At 41.1% G+C, this 20,505-nt stretch overlaps 2 protein-coding genes across 7 annotated transcripts in view; one reads left to right on the forward strand and one right to left on the reverse strand.

The window, feature by feature from the left end:
• The window catches only part of AMPH (amphiphysin), a 425,845-nt gene that overhangs the window by 129,273 nt on the left and 276,067 nt on the right, over positions 1-20,505 (reverse strand). The gene's annotated exons all lie outside the window — the stretch shown is intronic.
• Positions 2,730-4,951, forward strand: LOC143782080 (posterior protein-like). Its single transcript, XM_077269192.1, has 3 exons — positions 2,730-4,262; positions 4,485-4,563; positions 4,794-4,951. Exons 1-3 carry the CDS (start codon positions 2,730-2,732, stop codon positions 4,949-4,951), a joined length of 1,770 nt encoding a protein of 589 aa, XP_077125307.1.

Here is a 20,505-nt window from a genome sequence, read left to right on the forward strand (position 1 = left end):
AGTATCCACGCAACCACGGACTCCAGTATCCGGTTCCTAGCGCTCAGCTCTGGGGAGAGTTTAATCACAGCTCTACTCCCCAGGTTCTGCTCTACTTCTCTCCTACTGACAACTGGTAAGGGGAACCCTCCTTGCTTCCAGGCATGACATTACTCCCTGTGGAGGAGGCAATGCCACTGTGGCAACCGGACTCCTGGGGTACACATCTACCATATCTCCATAGTATCTCCAACTTAGTTTGAAATGTATACAAAAAAACGGAGCAGGAACATCCATAACAACATAGTTGTATATAAAAAATATAAAGTTTATTAAATAATTCCAACTAGATAACATCAATATTAATACTGCAATACGTGCTGTAAGCACTTTGCACATACAGAAAGGCAACAAGAAAGGGACATGATGATAGCCAAACACTGGGAGGGAGAAAGCACAAGAAACTATGCCTCTTTAACACCTTTATCACTGGGATATTTTCCAACAACAATCACATACAGGGTCCTATCGGTATCCCCTTGACATAGATAACAGAACTATGATGCATCAAATGCACCATACACTCAATCAGGCTTACCCATAATGATAGCTTGAAAAGGTTCCCCCTCCTGGTGTGGCTCCCCTGGACGCGTGTTTCGCGTATTCGCTTCCTCAACAGGGTATCTATGTCAAGGGTATACCGATAGGACCCTGTATGTGATTGTTGTTGGAAAATATCCCAGTGATAAAGGTGTTAAAGAGGCATAGTTTCTTGTGCTTTCTCCCTCCCAGTGTTTGGCTATCATCATGTCCCTTTCTTGTTGCCTTTCTGAATGTGCAAAGTGCTTACAGCACATATTGCAGTATTAATATTGATGTTATCTAGTTGGAATTATTTAATAAACTTTATATTTTTTATATACAACTATGTTGCTATGGATGTTCCTGCTCCGTTTTTGTGTATTAATTTCTGTTTGGAGCGATCCTGTGTGGCTAACGCCCGCTGGGCGTGTAGGAGGAGCTAATGCGGTTTGCTCTCCAATAGGGTTGAGCGACCTTTAGTTTTTTAGGGTCGAGTCGGGTTTTGTGAAACCCGACTGTCTTAAAAGTCGAGTCGAGTGAAATCGGCCGACCACCGTGAAAAGTCGGGTTTCGGCCGAAACACGAAACCCAATGAAGGAATTTATTTTATTTATTTTTTTATTTTTTTTATTTTTTTCTCTCTCTCTCTCCCCTCCGTCCCAGCACAGAAAATTTCGTATTGCACATTCCAAATCCCTACTGCGCACAAGCGATAACATGACGATAGGCGTTCACTCCCCTAAGACCTATGTCATCACTCTGCCCACGCTCAGTCATTGGCTGAAAAAATGGCGCTAAACGCGTCATACGAAACGCGACTTTAGCGCCAAGATCGCGTACCGCATGGCCGACCACGCACAGGGATCGGGTCGGGCTTCATGAGACGCCGACTTTGCCAAAAGTCGGCGACTTATGAAAATGCACGACCCGTTTCTCTCAACCCTACTCTCCAATACTATGTATCGTGGTGCTTCAGTATTTGTTGGAGCCAACATGGACAATTTATGCATCATATGAGCAAGGAACATTCCCTTAACTCTACATAACAGCTAAAACCTACATCAAAGGAATTTACCATTAGCTGTAACAGGTGGTCACACAAGTTCCTGGGGTGTGAAGTCCTCTGTTCTTTTAATAGAATAAAGAGAATCAACATTGTAGATGGACATTGTGTCTCCAACCTCTTGGAGGATACATAACCCCTGTGGTGTTGGGAGTATAAGCTATTGTTCCTGAACTGAACATCTTATCTTTGACACACATTCCATGTGGATGTGAATACAAGACATTGTTCTTCAGTTGGACATCTAGTCTCCAGCCTAAACGGAATGCCCTCAAGCCTTTTGACACCAGGACTTTATCTTAAATCCAAGAATGCCATCCAAAGGAAGGTGATGATTACTGCAGCCAATGACAGTGTTCACATTGCCAGAAGATGATTGGACATTTGCCACAGAAGATACTGGAAGCAAGGGTGGAGTCATGGCTTGTATATGGGTGTGGATGTGTATTGGTTTAATATATATGTAAGGATCAGTTATGCATCCTCTCTTTCCCACATCCCAGTTTCCTCTACCCTATCATATTACCTTTTCCCTTTAATTTACCCTTGTCCCTTAGTTAGACTTCCCTTATGTATGTCATTGTAAATACTGTACCTTGTTTGTAATAAACCCCCTTTTAAAGATCCAGTAGTTTTTGTTAATTTGTATTAACTGGCACCCCAAAGCTCAGCAGATTCTACATTTGGCACCCCCAGACGGGACTGTGATTAAATTCCACAGAGAATCCGCAAGAAATTAATCTGCTTTATTTCACATTTGGAAAAAGTGTGGAATCCAAAGAATCGAGGAGTCTGGATCTTGATTTAAAAGAAAATATTGGTGAGTAAAGAATTTCCTTGTAGATTATTTTGTATGCTTGTGTATCAAATAGTGTATTGTGTTGTATTGACAGTTTGTTGTTGGATGCATTTAGCAAAAGGGAAATATCTTTTGTAGTTGGGACAGTAATTTATATTAGATTCGGATTGGATCTGTGTTTTCTAAGTGTAGGAGTATTGGAGCAAAGAGTGTAGACTTTTGGGAAGATTGTAGTGTAAGGTCTAGTTTTTAGCTCTTTCACTTTGTAATTTTGTTTTGTAAAGTATTTGCAGTTTGTTGCTGAAAATGGAGTTTGTGGAAAAGTTTGTGAAGAAGTACGCCTCTGCTGTTTACCATGTCAGTGTCGATAAATCTTTGGAAGACCAGTACAATGACTTGATAGCCCAATGTAAAATCTTTAATAATAAGTTGAATAGTAAAGTGCTGAGCAAGAATTTGAAAAAGGAAAAGTTAAGCAATGAAATCTCAGTGTTGCTGAAGATGAAAGAGTTGGCTGAATTAAAAGAAGCAAGTCATTTGATGCAAAAGATACAAGTCAAGGAGGACATAGACAAAATTAGTGATTCTGTTATTGGAATTTCTGATAAAACAGCTAGTAAAATACATGGTTTGCAATCAGATGTAAATGAATTAGCTGTGAGAAATAGACAGTTGGAGGAACAATTGAAGGAGTATAGACTGAGCCTCACTTCACATGCAGCTCAGGTTTATTCTTTAGAACTGAAAAATAGTCAAATGGAGAAGTTAATTGCAACACTGGAGAGTCAACTGGATAAAGCTAATTGTCAATTGCATAACAAAGAGCGATGTATACAGTCTCTGACATCAAAGAAATGCAGCACTGAGACAGTCAATGTATGTACTCTTTCTAATGAAGGTACAATGGATGCCGGATATAGATCTCCATTGATTGATAATTCTCCATTGCTCACTATTTCTGAGAAGCTTCATCTGTGTCAACTTCTTGGCAAATTTGAGTCACATATTTCTCCAGTCATTCTGTCCAATAGATTTGAACATGTTGTCCAACAGTATAATCTGAACAATAAAAATGCTTGGTCTCTATTACAAGTTTGGCTTCCAGGGCCAATTGCAGGACAACTAAAAACAGAACAAATGGGTGATAGTTGTAATGGTGCAGAGATAAGAAGGAAGGAATTGCAACGCATCATGGGTGGACGAGACATTAGAGGTGAAAATGCCCTAGCAATGACCAGATTCAGGCGATATGATGATCCGTTGCTCTTTTGTAATAATTATCTGTCCCTATATAGGACTGTTTACAACTGTCTGGAAATGTCTCAGGATGATGCTAATTTCCTATGTTCAATGGCAAATCATTGCAATGTAGATTACACCACAAGAATGACTCTAAGGAATAATAGCTCCTATGAAAACTTTGTGAATATACTTAGGGACTGGTGTAATGAGTCTAAAGAGCAATATGAACCGTCAGAAAATGTATCTGCTGTATACAGACCCAGGAGGCGAGGATATGTTAGGTATTGTTATAAATGTGGTCAACCAGGACACATTAAACGGTATTGTAATACACCTAACGTGTACCCAGAAAGCAAAAGTCATTCATTGCACCAAGAAATTGATAGTGTTGAGGCTGAAGAGGAAAGTATCTCCTATAACACAGAGTTCATAGAGACATGTGAGGAGATAGGTAATGTAGAAGCTGGCCCTGATACAACGGCACCAAAACCAGAAACATTGCGGAGCCCAAATGACAAAAGTAAGACAGGAAAACGCCAGATGTCACATAATAAACAACAAAATGAAGGTGCTAATATCCCTATGATCGATCCATGGGTATCTCTACCATTCTGGTTATTTTGGAGTTGGTCACAAATTGCCCTACCACTGTTGCTAAACTGCCCAGCACCATTTGCCAATATGGTTGGATAAGCATAGAGAGGCTTTGGCTGCCATGTTAGATGTGAATCAATTAGCATATGGATACTGGACAGGATAAAGTAATGTTTTGTGTATGGTTTGAATTTGTGTTCTAACTATGTCTGTGTTTCTTTTTAGACTGGAGACCATGTATTATGTGATATTAAAGCAAGGAGATTAACCAATGTGTTTTGTTCAACAGGCCATATACAGCACTGTATCCATAGATGAAACAGGTTATTTCTCTGCAATAATTAACTATATGAATGCATTCATAAGGCCAAAATTAAATCCACGTGGTTTAGACAATGAGCTCAAAGTTAAAGGTTTAAGTAATTGTTTGCAAACAATTAAACGAGTATTTGTCCCATTGTGATGACTGTGTATTGTATTTACCTAATGCATGATTGTTTGTTGTGTATGTATGTTCTTTATCTTGTTTCACAGGTAATAGTCTTCAATCAGGACCTGAAGTTGGATGGTTAATTTACATGATAGTGCCAACTAGTGCAAAGCTGAGGTTTCTATATGAAATCTGCAGATCCAGCTTAACCACTTTGCTCATCTTTAGTCATCATGAGACAGATAAAGTTGAGTTGCCCTAATTGTTTTATGTTTGTCTGTTTTATGTCGGACTGTGCAATGCATTGAATCACAGTATTATTACTATTTATTTTTTTTTCTCTTTTAAATATTCTTTTTGCTCAGAATTTTTTTTTTAACATCCCTAATCATTATTTTGAAATGTTTCTTACCTCACATTTAAATTTTATTTATTTTTCTCCCTTTCTTTTTGTTTGATACCAAGTGTTGGTATCAAAGGGGCGTAAGTGTAACAATTACCATGCAATACCATAAATGCAATGGTGTTAGAATTTTTGTAATTAAAATTTTATTTTTGGAATTTATTTATTTTTCCACGTTTGATATATTTATTTTTTGATTCTTATAAAAGAAACAATATATAGATTACAACTGCTAAGATTCTGATACTGCTCTTGTTCTTTATTTCCAGGATCTATGATGGAGCATAAATTTGCATCCTGGATGAGCTATGATTTGATGGCAATTTGATTCATAAACAACTTTTATGGAACATCTTCTTGACATGAATTGACCTGTATCTAAAAACTCGTGGAAGGCCATGTTTTAACTGGGCATTGGATACCCCTCATATACTGATACCGTGTGCAGCAGCATGAGTCGCATCGGATATATTGTTGTGAACTATTCATGTTCTGCATTTATTAGATATATTCAAAGCAGAAGGGGATTGTCTCAAAATATGACTAGCAAACATCATGATCAAAATGAATTAGGAGGTTACCCATCTATTGGAAAACAATGCTAAGGGTTATTGGTGGGAGGTAATATTTTGTCATTCAAATGCAGCAAATGGCATTCTGAATTATTTAATCTATCTGATTTTTGTTCTACTCATTATTTTTCTAATTTTGCCCCTGCTACTTCTGATTTTTGGTACTACTCATTATTTCTCCAATTTTGTCCCTGCTACAAAATATACATGTGCTATGTAATCTGTTACTTAAATAAGATGATTCAGATTGTAAATGTGAAAGAACAAACCGCTGTTAAAATTGCATCATGTGACACAAATGTACAAAGTCACATTGAGTTAGAGGAAATCGTAGTATGTGAGAACTGTGACAGAAGAGGGCACAGTAGGAAATACTGTATGATTCCAGAATGAAACAAAATAGGAAAATCGTAGTGGGAATAGAAATCAAGCTATAACAAAGTTAATTTTTTTTTTGGAGTGAATGTTGGCAGATTGTGAAGTGAATGTGTCAAGACTCCTTGCCCTAAGAAGAATTGACTACAGTGGTGAAGAGGATTATGGAATGGTAGCCTCTTAACAGTTATGTGTCATTCAGACACAAAGGGGCGTATGTTGGAGCCAACATGGACAATTTATGTATTATGTGAGCAAGGAACATTCCCTTAACTCTACATAACAGCTAAAACCTACATCAAAGGAATTTACCATTAGCTGTAACAGGTGGTCACACAAGTTCCTGGGGTGTCAAGTCCTCTGTTCTTTTAACCCCTTAAGCCCCGAGGGTGGTTTGCACGTTAATGACCGGGCCAATTTTTACAATTCTGACCACTGTCCCTTTATGAGGCTATAACTCTGGAACGCTTTGACGGATCTTGGCGATTCTGACATTGTTTTCTCGTGACATATTGTACTTCATGTTCTCATACACTTTATGCAGTTAATAGCCTCTGTGTCTGTACTGTTACATACTTAGGCAGTTAACTGGTTCATGCAGCTTTACATGAACACTTACACTATGGCTGGTCCAAATAACTAAAGCAATTGTTACCATCCACCTCTTGTGTCTCCCCTTTTCCTCATAGATTGTAAGCTTGCGAGCAGCAGGGCCCTCATTCCTCCTGGTATCTGTTTTGAACTGTGATTTCTGTTATGCTGTAATGTCTGTTGCCTGTATAAGTCCCCTCTATAAGTTGTAAAGCGCTGCGGAATATGTTGGCGCTATATAAATAAAATTATTATTATTATTATTATTATTCATGTTAGTGGTAAAATTTATTCGATATAACTTGCGTTTATTTGTGAAAAAAATGGAAATTTGGCAACAATTTTGAAAATTTCGCAATTTTCCAACTTTGAATTTTTATGCCCTTAAATCACAGACATATGTCACGCAAAATACTTAATAAGTAACATTTCCCACATGTCTACTTTACATCAGTACAATTTTGGAACCAAATTTTTTTTTGTGACGGAGTTATAAGGGTTAAAAGTTGACCAGCAATTTCTCATTTTTACAACACCATTTTTTTTTAGGGACCACATCTCATTTGAAGTCATTTTGAGGGGTCTATATGATAGAAAATACCCAAGTGTGACACCATTCTAAAAACTGCACCCCTCAAGGTGCTCAAAACCACATTCAAGTAGTTTATTAACCCTTCAGGTGTTTCACAGGAATTTTTGGAATGTTTAAATAAAAATGAACATTTAACTTTTTTTCACACAAAATTTATTTCAGCTCCAATTTGTTTTATTTTACCAAGGGTAACAGGAGAAAATGGACCCCCAAAGTTGTTGTACAATTTTTCCTGAGTACGCTGATACCCCATATGTGGGGGTAAACCACTGTTTGGGCGCATGGCAGAGCTCGGAAGGAAAGGAGCGCCATTTGACTTTTCAATGCAAAATTGACTGGAATTGAGATGGGACGCCATGTTGCGTTTGGAGAGCCCCTGATGTGCCTAAACATTGAAACCCCCTACAAGTGACACCATTTTGGAAAGTAGACCCCCTAAGGAACTTATCTAGATGTGTGGTGAGCACTTTGACCCACCAAGTGCTTCACAGAAGTTTATAATGCAGAGCCGTAAAAATAAAAAATCATATTTTTTCACAAAAATGATCTTTTCGCCCCCAATTTTTTATTTTCCCAAGGGTAAGAGAAGAAATTGGACCCCAAAAAATGTTGTGCAATTTGTCCTGAGTACGCTCATACCCCATATGTGGGTGTAAACCATTGTTTGGGCGCATGGCAGAGCTTGGAAGGGAAGGAGCGCCATTTGACTTTTCAATGCAAAATTGACTGGAATTGAGATGGGACGCCATGTTGCGTTTGGAGAGCCCCTGATGTGACTAAACATTGAAACTCCCTACAAGTGACACCATTTTGGAAAGTAGACCCCCTAAGGAACTTATCTAGATGTGTGGTGAGCACTTTGACCCACCAAGTGCTTCACAGAAGTTTATAATGCAGAGCCGTAAAAAAAAAAAATCATATTTTTTCACAAAAATGATCTTTTCGTACCCAATTTTTTATTTTCCCAAGGGTAAGAGAAGAAATTGGACCCCAAAAAATGTTGTGCAATTTGTCCTGAGTATGCTGATACCCCATATGTGGGTGTAAACCATTGTTTGGGCGCATGGCAGAGCTTGGAAGGGAAGGAGAGCCATTTGACTTTTCAATGCAAAATTGACTGGAATTGAGATGGGACGCCATGTTGCGTTTGGAGAGCCCCTGATGTGCCTAAACATTGAAACCCCCCACAAGTGACACCATTTTGGAAAGTAGACCCCCTTAGGAACTTATCTAGGTGTGTTTTGAGAGCTTTGAACCCCCAAGTGTTTCACTGCAGATTATAACGCAGAGCCGTGAAAATAATTTTTTTTTTTCTCAAAAATGATTTTTTAGCCCCCAGCTTTGTATTTTTACAAGGGTAACAGAATAAATTGGACCCCAAAATTTGTTTTCCAATTTGTCCTGAGTACGCTGATACCCCATATGTGGGGGGGAACCACTGTTTGGGCGCATGACAGAGCTCGGAAGGGAAGGAGCGCCATTTGGAATGCAGACTTAAATGGATTGGTCAGCAGCCGTCACGTTGCATTTGCAGAGCCCCTGATGTACCCAAACAGTACAAACCCCCCACAAGTGACCCATTATTGGAAACTAGACTTCCCAAGGAACTTATCTAGATGTGTTTTGAGAACTTTGAACCCCCAAGTGTTTCACTAAAGTTTATAGCGCAAAGCCGTGAAAATAAAAATTCTTTTTTTTTTCACAAAAATGATTTTTTAGCCCCCAGTTTTGTATTTTCACAAGAGTAACAGGATAAATTAGACCCCAAAAGTTGTTGTCCAATTTGTCCTGAGTACGCTGATACCCGATATGTGGGGGGGAACCACTGTTTGGGCGCATGACAGAGCTCGGAAGGGAAGGAGCGCCATTTGGAATGCAGACTTAAATGGATTGGTCTGCAGGCGTCACGTTGCATTTGCAGAGCCCCTGATGTACCCAAACAGTTCAAACCCCCCACAAGTGACCCCATATTGGAAACTAGACCTCCCAAGGAACTTATCTAGATGTGTTGTGAGAACTTTGAACCCCCAAGTGTTTCACTACAGTTTATAACGCATAGCCGTGAAAATAAAACATATTTTTTTTCCCACAAAAATGATTTTTAGCCCCCCAAATTTTTATTTTCTTAAGGATAACAAGAGAACTTGGACCCCAGAAGTTGTTGTTCAATTTGTCCCGAGTACGCTGATAACACATATGTTGGGGTAAACCCCTTTTTGGGCGCACGGGAGAGCTCGGAAGGGAAGGAGCACTGTTTTACATTTTCAACGCAGAATTGGCTGGAATTGAGATTGGACGCCATGTCGCGCTTGGAGAGCCCCTGATGTGCCTGGACAGTGGAAACTCCCCAATTCTACCTGAAACCCTAACCCAAACACACCCCTAACACTAATCCCAACGGTAACCCTAACCACACCCCTAGCCCTGACACACCCATAATTCTAATCCCAACCCTAATCCAAACCGTAAATGTAATCCAAACCCTAACCCTAACTTTAGCCCCAACCCTAACTATAGCCTAACCCTAACTTTACCTCCAACCCTAGCCCTAACCCTAACCCTAACCCTACCCCTAACCCTAAACGTGACTGAAATACGTGGCACTGAAATACGTGGCACTGAAATACGTGGCACTGAAATAACGTGGCACTGAAATAACGTGGCACTGAAATACGTGGCACTGAAATACGTGGCACTAAAATATGTGGCACTGAAATACGTGATACGTGGCACTGAAATACGTGGCACTGAAATACGTGGCACTAAAATACGTGGCACTGAAATACGTGGCACTGAAATATGTGGCACTAAAATATGTGGCACTGAAATACGTGATACGTGGCACTGAAATACGTGGCACTTAAATACGTGGCACTTAAATACATGGCACTGAAATACGTGGCACTGAAATACGTGGCACTTAAATACGTGGCACTGAAATACGTGATACGTGGCACTTAAATAGGTGGCACTGAAATACGTGATACGTGGCACTGAAATACGTGGCACTGAAATACGTGGCACTGAAATACATGGCACTGAAATACGTGGCACTGAAATACGTGGCACTGAAATACGTGGCACTGAAATACGTGGCACTAAAATATGTGGCACTGAAATACGTGATACGTGGCACTGAAATACATGATACGTGGCACTTAAATACGTGGCACTGAAACACGTGGCACTGAAATACGTGATACGTGGCACTGAAATACGTGGCACTGAAATACGTGGCACTGAAATACGTGGCACTGAAATACGTGGCACTTAAATACGTGGCACTATGACTGTCAGAAAATGTTCATTAAACGGTTAGGGGTGAGGTTAGGGGTAGAGTTAGGGTTAGGGTTTGGATCCCTTTATCACCTTGATGGTGGTGGGTGGCTTTTCAGTGTGTTCTCTGTTTTATTTCGATAAAAACGCATGCGTTTTTAACGCAAACGCATGTGCTTAAAAACGCAAGAAAATACTGCAGGTTGTATTTCTGAAAATGAACGCATGCAGAAAAAAACGCATGCGTTTGAAAACGCGACCAAACGCGTACAAAAAACGCATGCATTTTCAATGTTAAATATAGGGAAAAAACGCATGCGTTTTTTTGTGCAAAAAACGCTGCAGACAAAAACGCAAGTGTGAAACCAGCGACGCTTTTTATAGCAAAAAAGTTTTTGCGTCTCCACATTTTGAGACCTATAATTTTTCCACATTTTGCTCCACAGAGTCATGTGAGGTCTTGTTTTTTGCGGGACGAGTTGACGTTTTTATTGGTAACATTTTCGGACACGTGACCATTTTTGATCACTTTTTATTCCGATTTTTGTGAGGCAGAATGACCAAAAACCTACTATTCATTAATTTCTTTTGGGGGAGGCGTTTATACCGTTCCGCGTTTGGTAAAATTGATAAAGCAGTTTTATTCGACGGGTCAGTACATTACATTACAGCGATATCTCATTTATATCATTTTTTTATGTTTTGGCGCTTTTATACGATAAAAACTATTTTATAGAAAAAATAATTATTTTTGCATCGCTTTATTCTCAGGACTATAACTTTTTTATTTTTTTGCTGATGATGCTGTATGGCAGCTTGTTTTTTGCGGGACAAGATGACGTTTTCAGCAGTACCATGGATATTTATATCAGTCTTTTTGATCGCGTGTTATTCCACTTTTTGTTCGGCGGTATGGTAATAAAGCGTTGTTTTTTGCCTCGTTTTTTTTTTTTTTTCTTACGGTGTTTACTGAAGGGGTTAACTAGTGGGGCAGTTTTATAGGTTGGGTCGTTACGGACGCGGCGATACTAAATATGTGTACTTTTATTGTTTTGGTTTTTTTATTTAGATAAGGAAATGTATTTATGGGAATAATATATATTTTTTTATTATTATTTATTTAGGAATTTTTTTTTTTTTTTTTTTACACATGTGGAAAAAAATTTTTTTTACTTTTTTACTTTGTCCCAGGGGGGGACATTACAGATCGATGATCTGATAGTGTGCACAGCACTCTGTCAGATCACCGATCTCACTGACAGGGCTGCAGGCTTACCAGCGTCTGCTCTGAGCAGACACTCGGTAAGCCACCTCCTTCCCTGCAGGACCCGGATGCCGCGGCCATCTTGGATCCGGGACCTGCAGCCAGGAAGGAGGTAGGAGACCCTCGCAGCAACGCGATCACATCGCGTTGCTCCGGGGGTCTCAGGGAAGCCCGCAGGGAGCCCCCTCCCTGCGCGATGCTTCCCTATACCGCCGGTACACTGCGATCATGTTTGATCGCAGTGTGCCGGGGGTTAATGTGCCGGGGGCGGTCCGTGACCGCTCCTGGCACATAGTGCCGGATGTCAGCTGCGATAGGCAGCTGACACCCGGCCGCGATCGGCCGCGCTCCCCCCGTGAGCGCGGCCGATCGCGTATGACGTACTATCCCGTCACCGGGAATTAAGTCCCAGGTCACCTTGACGGGATAGTACGTCATACGGGATTAAGGGGTTAATAGAATAAAGAGAATCTACATTGTAAATGGACATTGTGTCTCCAACCTCTTGGAGGATACATAACCCCTGTGGTGTTGGGAGTATAAGCTATTGTTCCTGAACTGAACATCTTATCTTTGACACACATTCCATGTGGATGTGAATTACAAGACATTGTTCTTCAGTTGGACATCTAGTCTCCAGCCTAAACGGAATGCCCTCAAGCCATTTGACACCAGGACTTTATCTTAAATCCAAGAACGTCATCCAAAGGAAGGTGATGATTACTGCAGCCAATGACAGTGTTCACATTGCCAGAAGATGATTGGACATTTGCCACAGAAGATACTGGAAGCAAGGGTGGAGTCATGGCTTGTATGTGGGTGTGGATGTGTATTGGTTTAATATATATGTAAGGATCAGTTATGCATCCTCTCTTTCCCACATCCCAGTTTCCTCTACCCTCTCCCATTACCTTTTCCCTTTAATTTACCCTTGTCCCTTAGTTAGACTTCTGTTATGATTTTCCCAATGGCAGGGAAATCAAAATAACAACGGACTAGCTCTCGGGTGATGGGAACTAAAGTGACCGTGACCTGAACCTGACACGACACTGGAAGTAGCCGGGGAGTGTTTCCTACGATGCCCTAGACACCACGCGCCAGCCGGAGATCTAACTACCCCTATCAGAGGAATATACAGGCCTGCCTTACCTCCAGAGATGAACCCCAAAAGGAGATAGCAGGCCCCCACAAATATTGACGGTGAGTCAAGAGGAAAAGACATACGTAGGATGAACAGCAGATTTAGCACAGTGAGGTCCGCTTACTAGATAGCAGAAGTACAGGAAAGAGTCACTTCACGGTCAACTTCAAAACACTACTCAAAAACACCATCCTGAAATTGCTTTAAAACTCCAGTGACAACTCATGCCACTGGAGTGGCAATTTCAGTCCACGAGAGCTTCCAGCTACAGAGAGTCACATTGCAAATAGCTGGACAAAAATAACATTAACTAGAAACAAAATTCAACTTAGCTGAACAGGATCTTGAGGCAGGAGAATGCAACAGAATGCTACTGATACATTGTTGGCCGGCATCGGACCAGCAGCCAAGCAGCCTTAAATAGGAAACTCCCCTAATGGGTGTCAACAGGTGATCAAGGATAGAAGAAGGCAAATAAGTGGCACTACCATAAAACACCACCGGGGGAGCCCACAAACAGAATTCACAACAGACTTCCCTTATGTATGTCATTGTAAATACTGTACCTTGTTTGTAATAAACCCCCTTTTAAAGATCCAGTAGTTTTTGTTAATTAGTACTAACTGGCACCCCAAAGCTCAGCAGATTCTACAGTATTTGTCAATTAAATTTAGTTTGAAATGTGTCTTTTTTTGTGATCCAGCTTCAATGTCTTATCATTAGGATGCAAATTGCCTCTTTAGAGAAAAAGAGGACTTGAATTCTATAGCACCACCTGTTGGAAGTAGCGATCCTACAAGTTACAATTAACCCTTTAATGAGTCTTGACTTAGAATATGACTTAGGATAAAAGCCAAATCAATGTTTCAATTTGCAGACACGGTGTTTCTGCCTATTGGCCCTCATCAGTGCAAAATATGAGAACTGATCTGGCTAGGTGAGAGGCTCTGGACTGAGTTCTAAGGGGTAAGGTTTCTTCTTGTGGAGAGTGATATACTAGCTCTGGCTTGTCCAGGTAAGGAGGCTTATTCCCATGCAATGCTCCTCTGGGAAATGTAATAATTATTATTATCATTAGGATAAAGCATCCATTTGTGGATGGTGGGGATTCAATTTCTAGATAAGCCAATAATTAGATGGTAGCCAAACCAACGACAAAGCTGTGTTTGTTTCTGAACCATAGTCTAATGTACGTAAATGGGGTACATTTTCAGAACCAGGCACAACCAGGCAGAACATCAAGCAGCTAACATGTGCTCTTCTTACTCTTGACCAGTGTTTTCATAATGTACAATATTTCAATTACATAGTTAAAGGGTTGACAAAACTAGGACCATCAAGTTCAACCCTTCTCAATCAATTATACATTATGTATTTACCTACATTATTTATAATGCTCGATAGCAATACCAATTATTGTTAAAAAAGCAACAAGCCCTTTTGGAAATACTGTTACTAGATGCCGGAAGTAATTCTAATTTCTTAAAGACTTTAAAAAATACTTTTAAAAGAGAGAAATTAAGTCTGAGCTGACTCTGGTTTTAACGATTTAATGATGGGAAAAGTTGCTGATGTATACTTTACGCAGAGGCTGTGATGGATTCCTAACAGCGGCATTCATTACTGCATCACTAATATGGCATATGTTTAACAGGTATATTGTGAGTTATTTCATAATTTACCATTTAAACATTATAACGTATGTGTGACAACTAGTGTTGAGCGATACCGTCCGATACGTGAAAGTATCGGTATCGGAAAGTATCGGCCGATACCGGCAAAGTATCGGATCTGATCCGATACCGATACCCGATACCAATACAAGTGAATGGGACTCAAGTATTGGAAGGTATCCCTGATGGTTCCCAGGGTCTGAAGGAGAGGAAACTCTCCTTCAGGCCCTGGGATCCATATTAATGTGTAAAATAAAGAATTAAAATAAAAAATATTGATATACTCACCTCTCCGACCAGCCTGGACCTTACCGCTGTGAACCGGCAGCCTTCTTTGCTTAAAATGTGCGCGTTTATGGCCTTCCATGACGTCACGGCTTCTGATTGGTCGCGTGCCGCTCATGTGACCGCCACGCGACCAATCACAAGCCGTGACGTAATTCTCAGGTCCTAAATTCCTAGAATTAGGAATTTAGGACCTGAGAATTACATCACGGCTTGTGATTGGTTGCGTGGCGGTCACTTGAGCGGCACGCGACCAATCAGAAGCCGTGATGTCATGGAAGGCCATAAACGCGCACATTTTAAAATGGCCAGACCGAGCGAACTAATCAGACTTTGGAGACTTATTTGAGATGCTTTGTGTCTGCCGATCAGGATGATTGGGTGGCCTTTTTGCCATTGGCCGAGTTTGCCCTTAATAATCGGGCTAGTTCGGCTACTTTGGTTTCGCCTTTTTTTTGTAATTTTGGTTTTCATCCTCGTTTTTCTTCTGGGCAGGTTGAGCCTTCTGACTGTCCTGGTGTGGATTCTGTGGTTGACAGGTTGCAGCAGATTTGGGCTCATGTGGTGGACAATTTGGTGTTGTCTCAGGAGGAGGCTCAACGTTTTGCTAACCGTCGTCGGTGTGTTGGGTCCCGGCTTCGGGTTGGGGATTTGGTTTGGTTGTCTTCCCGTCATGTTCCTATGAAGGTCTCTTCCCCTAAGTTTAAGCCTCGGTTTATTGGTCCTTATAGGATTTCTGAGATTATTAATCTGGTGTCTTTTCGATTGGCGCTTCCGGCCTCTTTTGCTATCCATAATGTCTTCCATAGATCTTTATTGCGGAAATATGTGGTGCCCGTTGTTCCCTCTGTTGATCCTCTGGCCCCTGTTTTGGTTGATGGGGAGTTGGAGTATGTGGTTGAGAAGATTTTGGGTTCTCGTTTTTCGAGGCGGAGGCTTCAGTACCTTGTCAAATGGAAGGGTTATGGCCAGGAGGATAATTCTTGGGTTTTTGCTTCTGATGTCCATGCTGCTGATTTGGTTCATGCTTTTCATCTGGCTCATCCTGATCGGCCTGGGGGCTCTGGTGAGGGTTCGGTGACCCCTCCTCAAGGGGGGGGTACTGTTGTGAATTCTGCTTTTGGGCTCCCTCCGGTGGTTGTAGGTAGTAATGCAGTTGCCCCTGACTTGCAGTCCTGGTCAGGTGTATCTGCTGATTGCAGTTCTGACAGGGGTATTTAGGTGTGCAGGATTCATTAGTCCTTGCCAGTTGTCAATTGTTGTTGGGAGGTGTTGGACCTCTGCTTGGTTCCTCCTGCTTTTCTGCCAAATCAGCAAAGATAAGTGTATGGGTTTTTTTTTCCTGTGGCACATATGCTATGTGCTTCACAATTCAGTGCTATTCTTTGTGTTTTCTTGTCCAGCTTAGATTGTGTCAGTATTTTCTCAGTCTTGTTGGATTCTCTGGAGTGGCAGATATACATTCCATGTCTTTAGTTAGATTGTGGAACTTTTTGTATTATCTGCTGTGGATATTTTTGGAAGGGTTTTAATACTGACCGCCTAGTAATCTGTCCTATCTTTTCCTATTTAGCTAGAGTGGCCTCTTTTGCTAAATAATGTTTTTTACCTGCGTGTGTCTATTCTTCTCCTACTCACAGTCATTATTCGTGGGCAAGGTAGCATTCTTATTTCCATCTATAGGGGTATTTAGTCCTCCGGCTGTGTCGAGGTGTCTAGGGTATGTTAGGCACACCCCACGGCTAATTCTAGTTGCGGTGTTAGTTCAGGATTTGCGGTCAGTACAGGTTCCACCGACTCCAGAGAAAGTTTCATGCGGCTCCAAGGTCACCAGATCATAACAGTGCTCTAAGTCAGATCGGTGATCTGACAGAGTGCTATGCAAACTTTCAGATCACCGATCTGTGATGTCCCCCCCTGGGACAAAGTAAAAAAGTAAAAAAAAAAATTTCCACATGTGTAAAAAAAAAATGAAAAAAAATTCCTAAATAAATAAAAAAATAAAAAAAATAGTATTCCCATAAATACATTTCTTTATCTAAATAAAAAAAACAAACAATAAAAGTACATATATTTAGTATCACCGCGTCCATAACGACCCCACCTATAAAACTATATCACTAGTTAACCCCTTCAGTGAACACCGTAGGGGAAAAAAAAAACGAGGCAAAAAACAACGCTTTATTATCATACCGCTGAACAAAAAGTGGAATAACACGCGATCAAAAAGACGGATATAAATAACCATGGTACCGCTGAAAACGTCATCTTGTCCCGCAAAAAACGAGCCATGATACAGCATCATCAGCGAAAAAATAAAAAAGTTATAGTCCTCAGAATAAAGCGATGCCAAAATAATTATTTATTCTATAAAATAGTTTTTATCGTATAAAAGCACCAAAACATTAAAAAAATGATATAAATGAGGTATCGCTGTAATCGTACTGAACCGAAGAATAAAACTGCTTTATCAATTTTACCAAACGTGGAACGGTATAAACGCCTCCCCCAAAAGAAATTCATGAATAGCTGTTTTTTTGTCATTCTGCCACACAAAAATCAGAATAAAAAGCGATCAAAAACTGTCACGTGTCCGAAAATGTTACCAATAAAAACGTCAACTCGTCCCACAAAAATCAAGACCTCACATGACTCTGTGGACCAAAATATGGAAAAATTATGGGTCTCAAAATGTGGAGACGCAAAAACTTTTTTGCTACAAAAAGCGTCTTTTAGTGTGTGACGGCTGCCAATCATAAAAATCTGCTATAAAAAATGCTATAAAAGTAAATCAAACCCCCCTTCATCACCCCCTTAGTTAGGGAAAAATAATAAAATTAAAAAAAATGTATTTATTTCCAATTTCCTGTTAGGGTTAGGGCTAGGGTTAGGGCTAGGGTTAGGGTTAGGGTTGGGACTAGGGGCTAGGGTTAGGGCTAGGGTTAGGGCTAGGGTTAGGGTTAGGGTTGGGGCTAAAGATAGGGTTAGGGTTGGGGCTAAAGTTAGGGTTAGGGTTTGGATTACATTTACGGTTGGGATTAGAGTTAGGGGTGTGTCAAGGTTAGGGGTGTGGTTAGGGTTACCGTTGGGATTAGGGTTAGGGGTGTGTTTGGATTAGGGTTTCAGTTAGTATTGGGGTGTTTCCACTGTTTAGGCACATCAGGGGCGCTCCAAACGCGACATGGCGTCCAATCTCAATTCCAGCCAATTCTGCATTGAAAAAGTAAAACAGTGCTCCTTCCCTTCCGAGCTTTCCCGTGCGCACAAACAGGGGTTTACCCCAACATATGGGGCATCAGCGTACTCGGGACAAATTGGGCAACAACTTTTGGGGTCCAAGTTCTCTTGTTACCCTTGGGAAAATATAAATTTGGGGGGCTAAAAATCATTTTTGTGGGAAAAAAAAGGATTTTTTATTTTCACGGCTCTGCGTTGTAAACTGTAGTGAAACACTTGGGGGTTCAAAGTTCTCACAACACATCTAGATAAGTTCCTTGGGAGGTCTAGTTTCCAATATGGGGTCACTTGTGGGGGGTTTCTACTGTTTGGGTACATCAGGGGCTCTGCAAATGCAACGTGATGCCTGCAGACCAATCCATCTAAGTCTGCATTCCAAATGGCGATACTTCCCTTCCGAGCTCTGCCATGCGCCCAAACAGTGGTTCCCTCCCACATACGGGGTATCAGCGTACTCAGGACAAATTGGACAACAACTTTTGGGGTCCAATTTATCCTGTTACCCTTGGGAAAATACAAAACTGGGGGCTAAAAAAATAATTTTTGTGGAAAAAAATGTTTTTTATTTTCACGGCTCTGCGTTATAAACTGTAGTGAAACACTTGGGGGTTCAAAGTTCTCACAACACATCTAGATAAGTTCCTTGGGAGGTCTAGTTTCCAATATGGGGTCACTTGTGGGGGGTTTCTACTGTTTGGGTACATCAGGGGCTCTGCAAATGCAACGTGACGACTGCAAACCAATCCATCTAAGTCTGCATTCCAAATGGCGCTCCTTCCCTCCCGAGCTCTGCCATGTGGCCAAACAGTGGTTCCCCCCACATATCGGGTATCAGCGTACTCAGGACAAATTGGACAACAACTTTTGGGGTCCAATGTATCCTGTTACCCCTGTGAAAATACAAAACTGGGGGCTAAAAAATCATTTTTGCGAAAAAAAAAGAATTTTTATTTTCACGGCTCTACTTTATAAACTTCTGTGAAGCACTTTTTGGGTCAAAGTGCTCACCACACATCTAGATAAGTTCCTTAAGGGGTCTACTTTCCAAAATGGTGTCACTTGTGGGGGGTTTCAATGTTTAGGCACATCAGGGGCTCTCCAAACGCAACATGGCGTCCTGTTATGACCCCAATGGCGAGGGTCTCAGAGGAACAAGTAAGTCTGCGACGTACAAAAATCCAGCTCATAGGGCAGTGGTAACTGGGTTGACCATATAACTACTCCTAACGCCAACACTAGAAGTAGCCGGGGAACATGCCTACGTTGGTCGCTAGATGTCTCGCGCCAGCCGGAGGACTAACTACCCCTAGAAGAGGAAAACAAAGACCTCTCTTGCCTCCAGAGAATAGACCCCAAAAGTCGGATACAAGCCCCCCACAAATAATAACGGTGAGGTAAGAGGAAATGACAAACACAGAGATGAACTAGGTTTAGCAAAGAGAGGCCCACTTACTAATAGCAGAATGTAGTAAGATAACTTATATGGTCAACAAAAACCCTAACAAAATTCCACACTGGAGATACAAGAACCCCCGAACCGTCTAACGGCCCGGGGGGAGAACTCCAGCCTCCCTAGAGCTTCCAGCAAGGTTAGGATACAGATTATGTACAAGCTGGACAAAAATGCAAACAAAAACAAATAGCAAAAAGCAAGAAAGCAGACTTAGCTTAATTTAGCAGGAACCAGGATCAGTAGACAAGAGCACAACAGATTAGCTCTGATTACAACGTTGCCAGGCATTGAACTGAAGGTCCAGGGAGCTTATATAGCAACACCCCTGACCTAACGACCCAGGTGAGCATACAAGGGATGAATGACATACCCAGAGTCAAATCACTAGTAACCACTAGAGGGAGCCAAAAGGTAAATTCACAACAGTGTCCCATCTTAATTCCAGTCCATCTTGAATTGAAAAGTCAAATGGCGCTCCTTCCCTTCCGAGCTCTGCTATGCGCCCAAACAGTGGTTTACCCCCACATATGGGGTATCGGCGCATGCAGGACAAATTGTACAACAACTTTTGGGGTCCAATTTCTTCTCTTACCCTTGGGAAAATAAAAAATTAGGGGCGAAAATATAATTTTTGTGAAAAAATGATTTTTTATTTTTACGGCTCTGCATTATAAACTTCTGTGAAGCACTTGGTGGGTCAAAGTGCTCACCACACATCTAGATGAGTTCCTTTGGGGGTCTACTTTCCAAAATGGTGTCATTTGTGGGGGGTTTCAATGTTTAGGCACATCAGGGGCTCTCCAAACGCAACATGGCGTTCCATCTCAATTCCAGTCAATTTTGCATTGAAAAGTCAAATGGCGCTCCTTCCCTTCCGAGCTCTGCGGTGCGCCCAAACAGTGGTTTACCCCCACATATGGGGTATCAGCGTACTCAGCACAGATTGTACAACAA

This window comes from Ranitomeya variabilis, chromosome 6 (genome assembly GCF_051348905.1).
Source record: "Ranitomeya variabilis isolate aRanVar5 chromosome 6, aRanVar5.hap1, whole genome shotgun sequence".
Lineage (NCBI taxonomy): Eukaryota > Metazoa > Chordata > Amphibia > Anura > Dendrobatidae > Ranitomeya > Ranitomeya variabilis.

What these genes read in the sequence shown, in the direction of transcription:
- LOC143782080 (XM_077269192.1), top strand. Translation starts at nt 2,730, where the DNA reads ATGGAGTTTGTGGAAAAGTTTGTGAAGAAGTACGCCTCTGCTGTTTAC. An exon ending in TCCCTATGATCGATCCATGG is followed by an intron (nt 4,263 to 4,484) that starts GTATCTCTACCA and finishes GTTTCTTTTTAG; the next exon opens with ACTGGAGACCATGTATTATG. An exon ending in AACAGGCCATATACAGCACT is followed by an intron (nt 4,564 to 4,793) that starts GTATCCATAGAT and finishes CTTGTTTCACAG; the next exon opens with GTAATAGTCTTCAATCAGGA.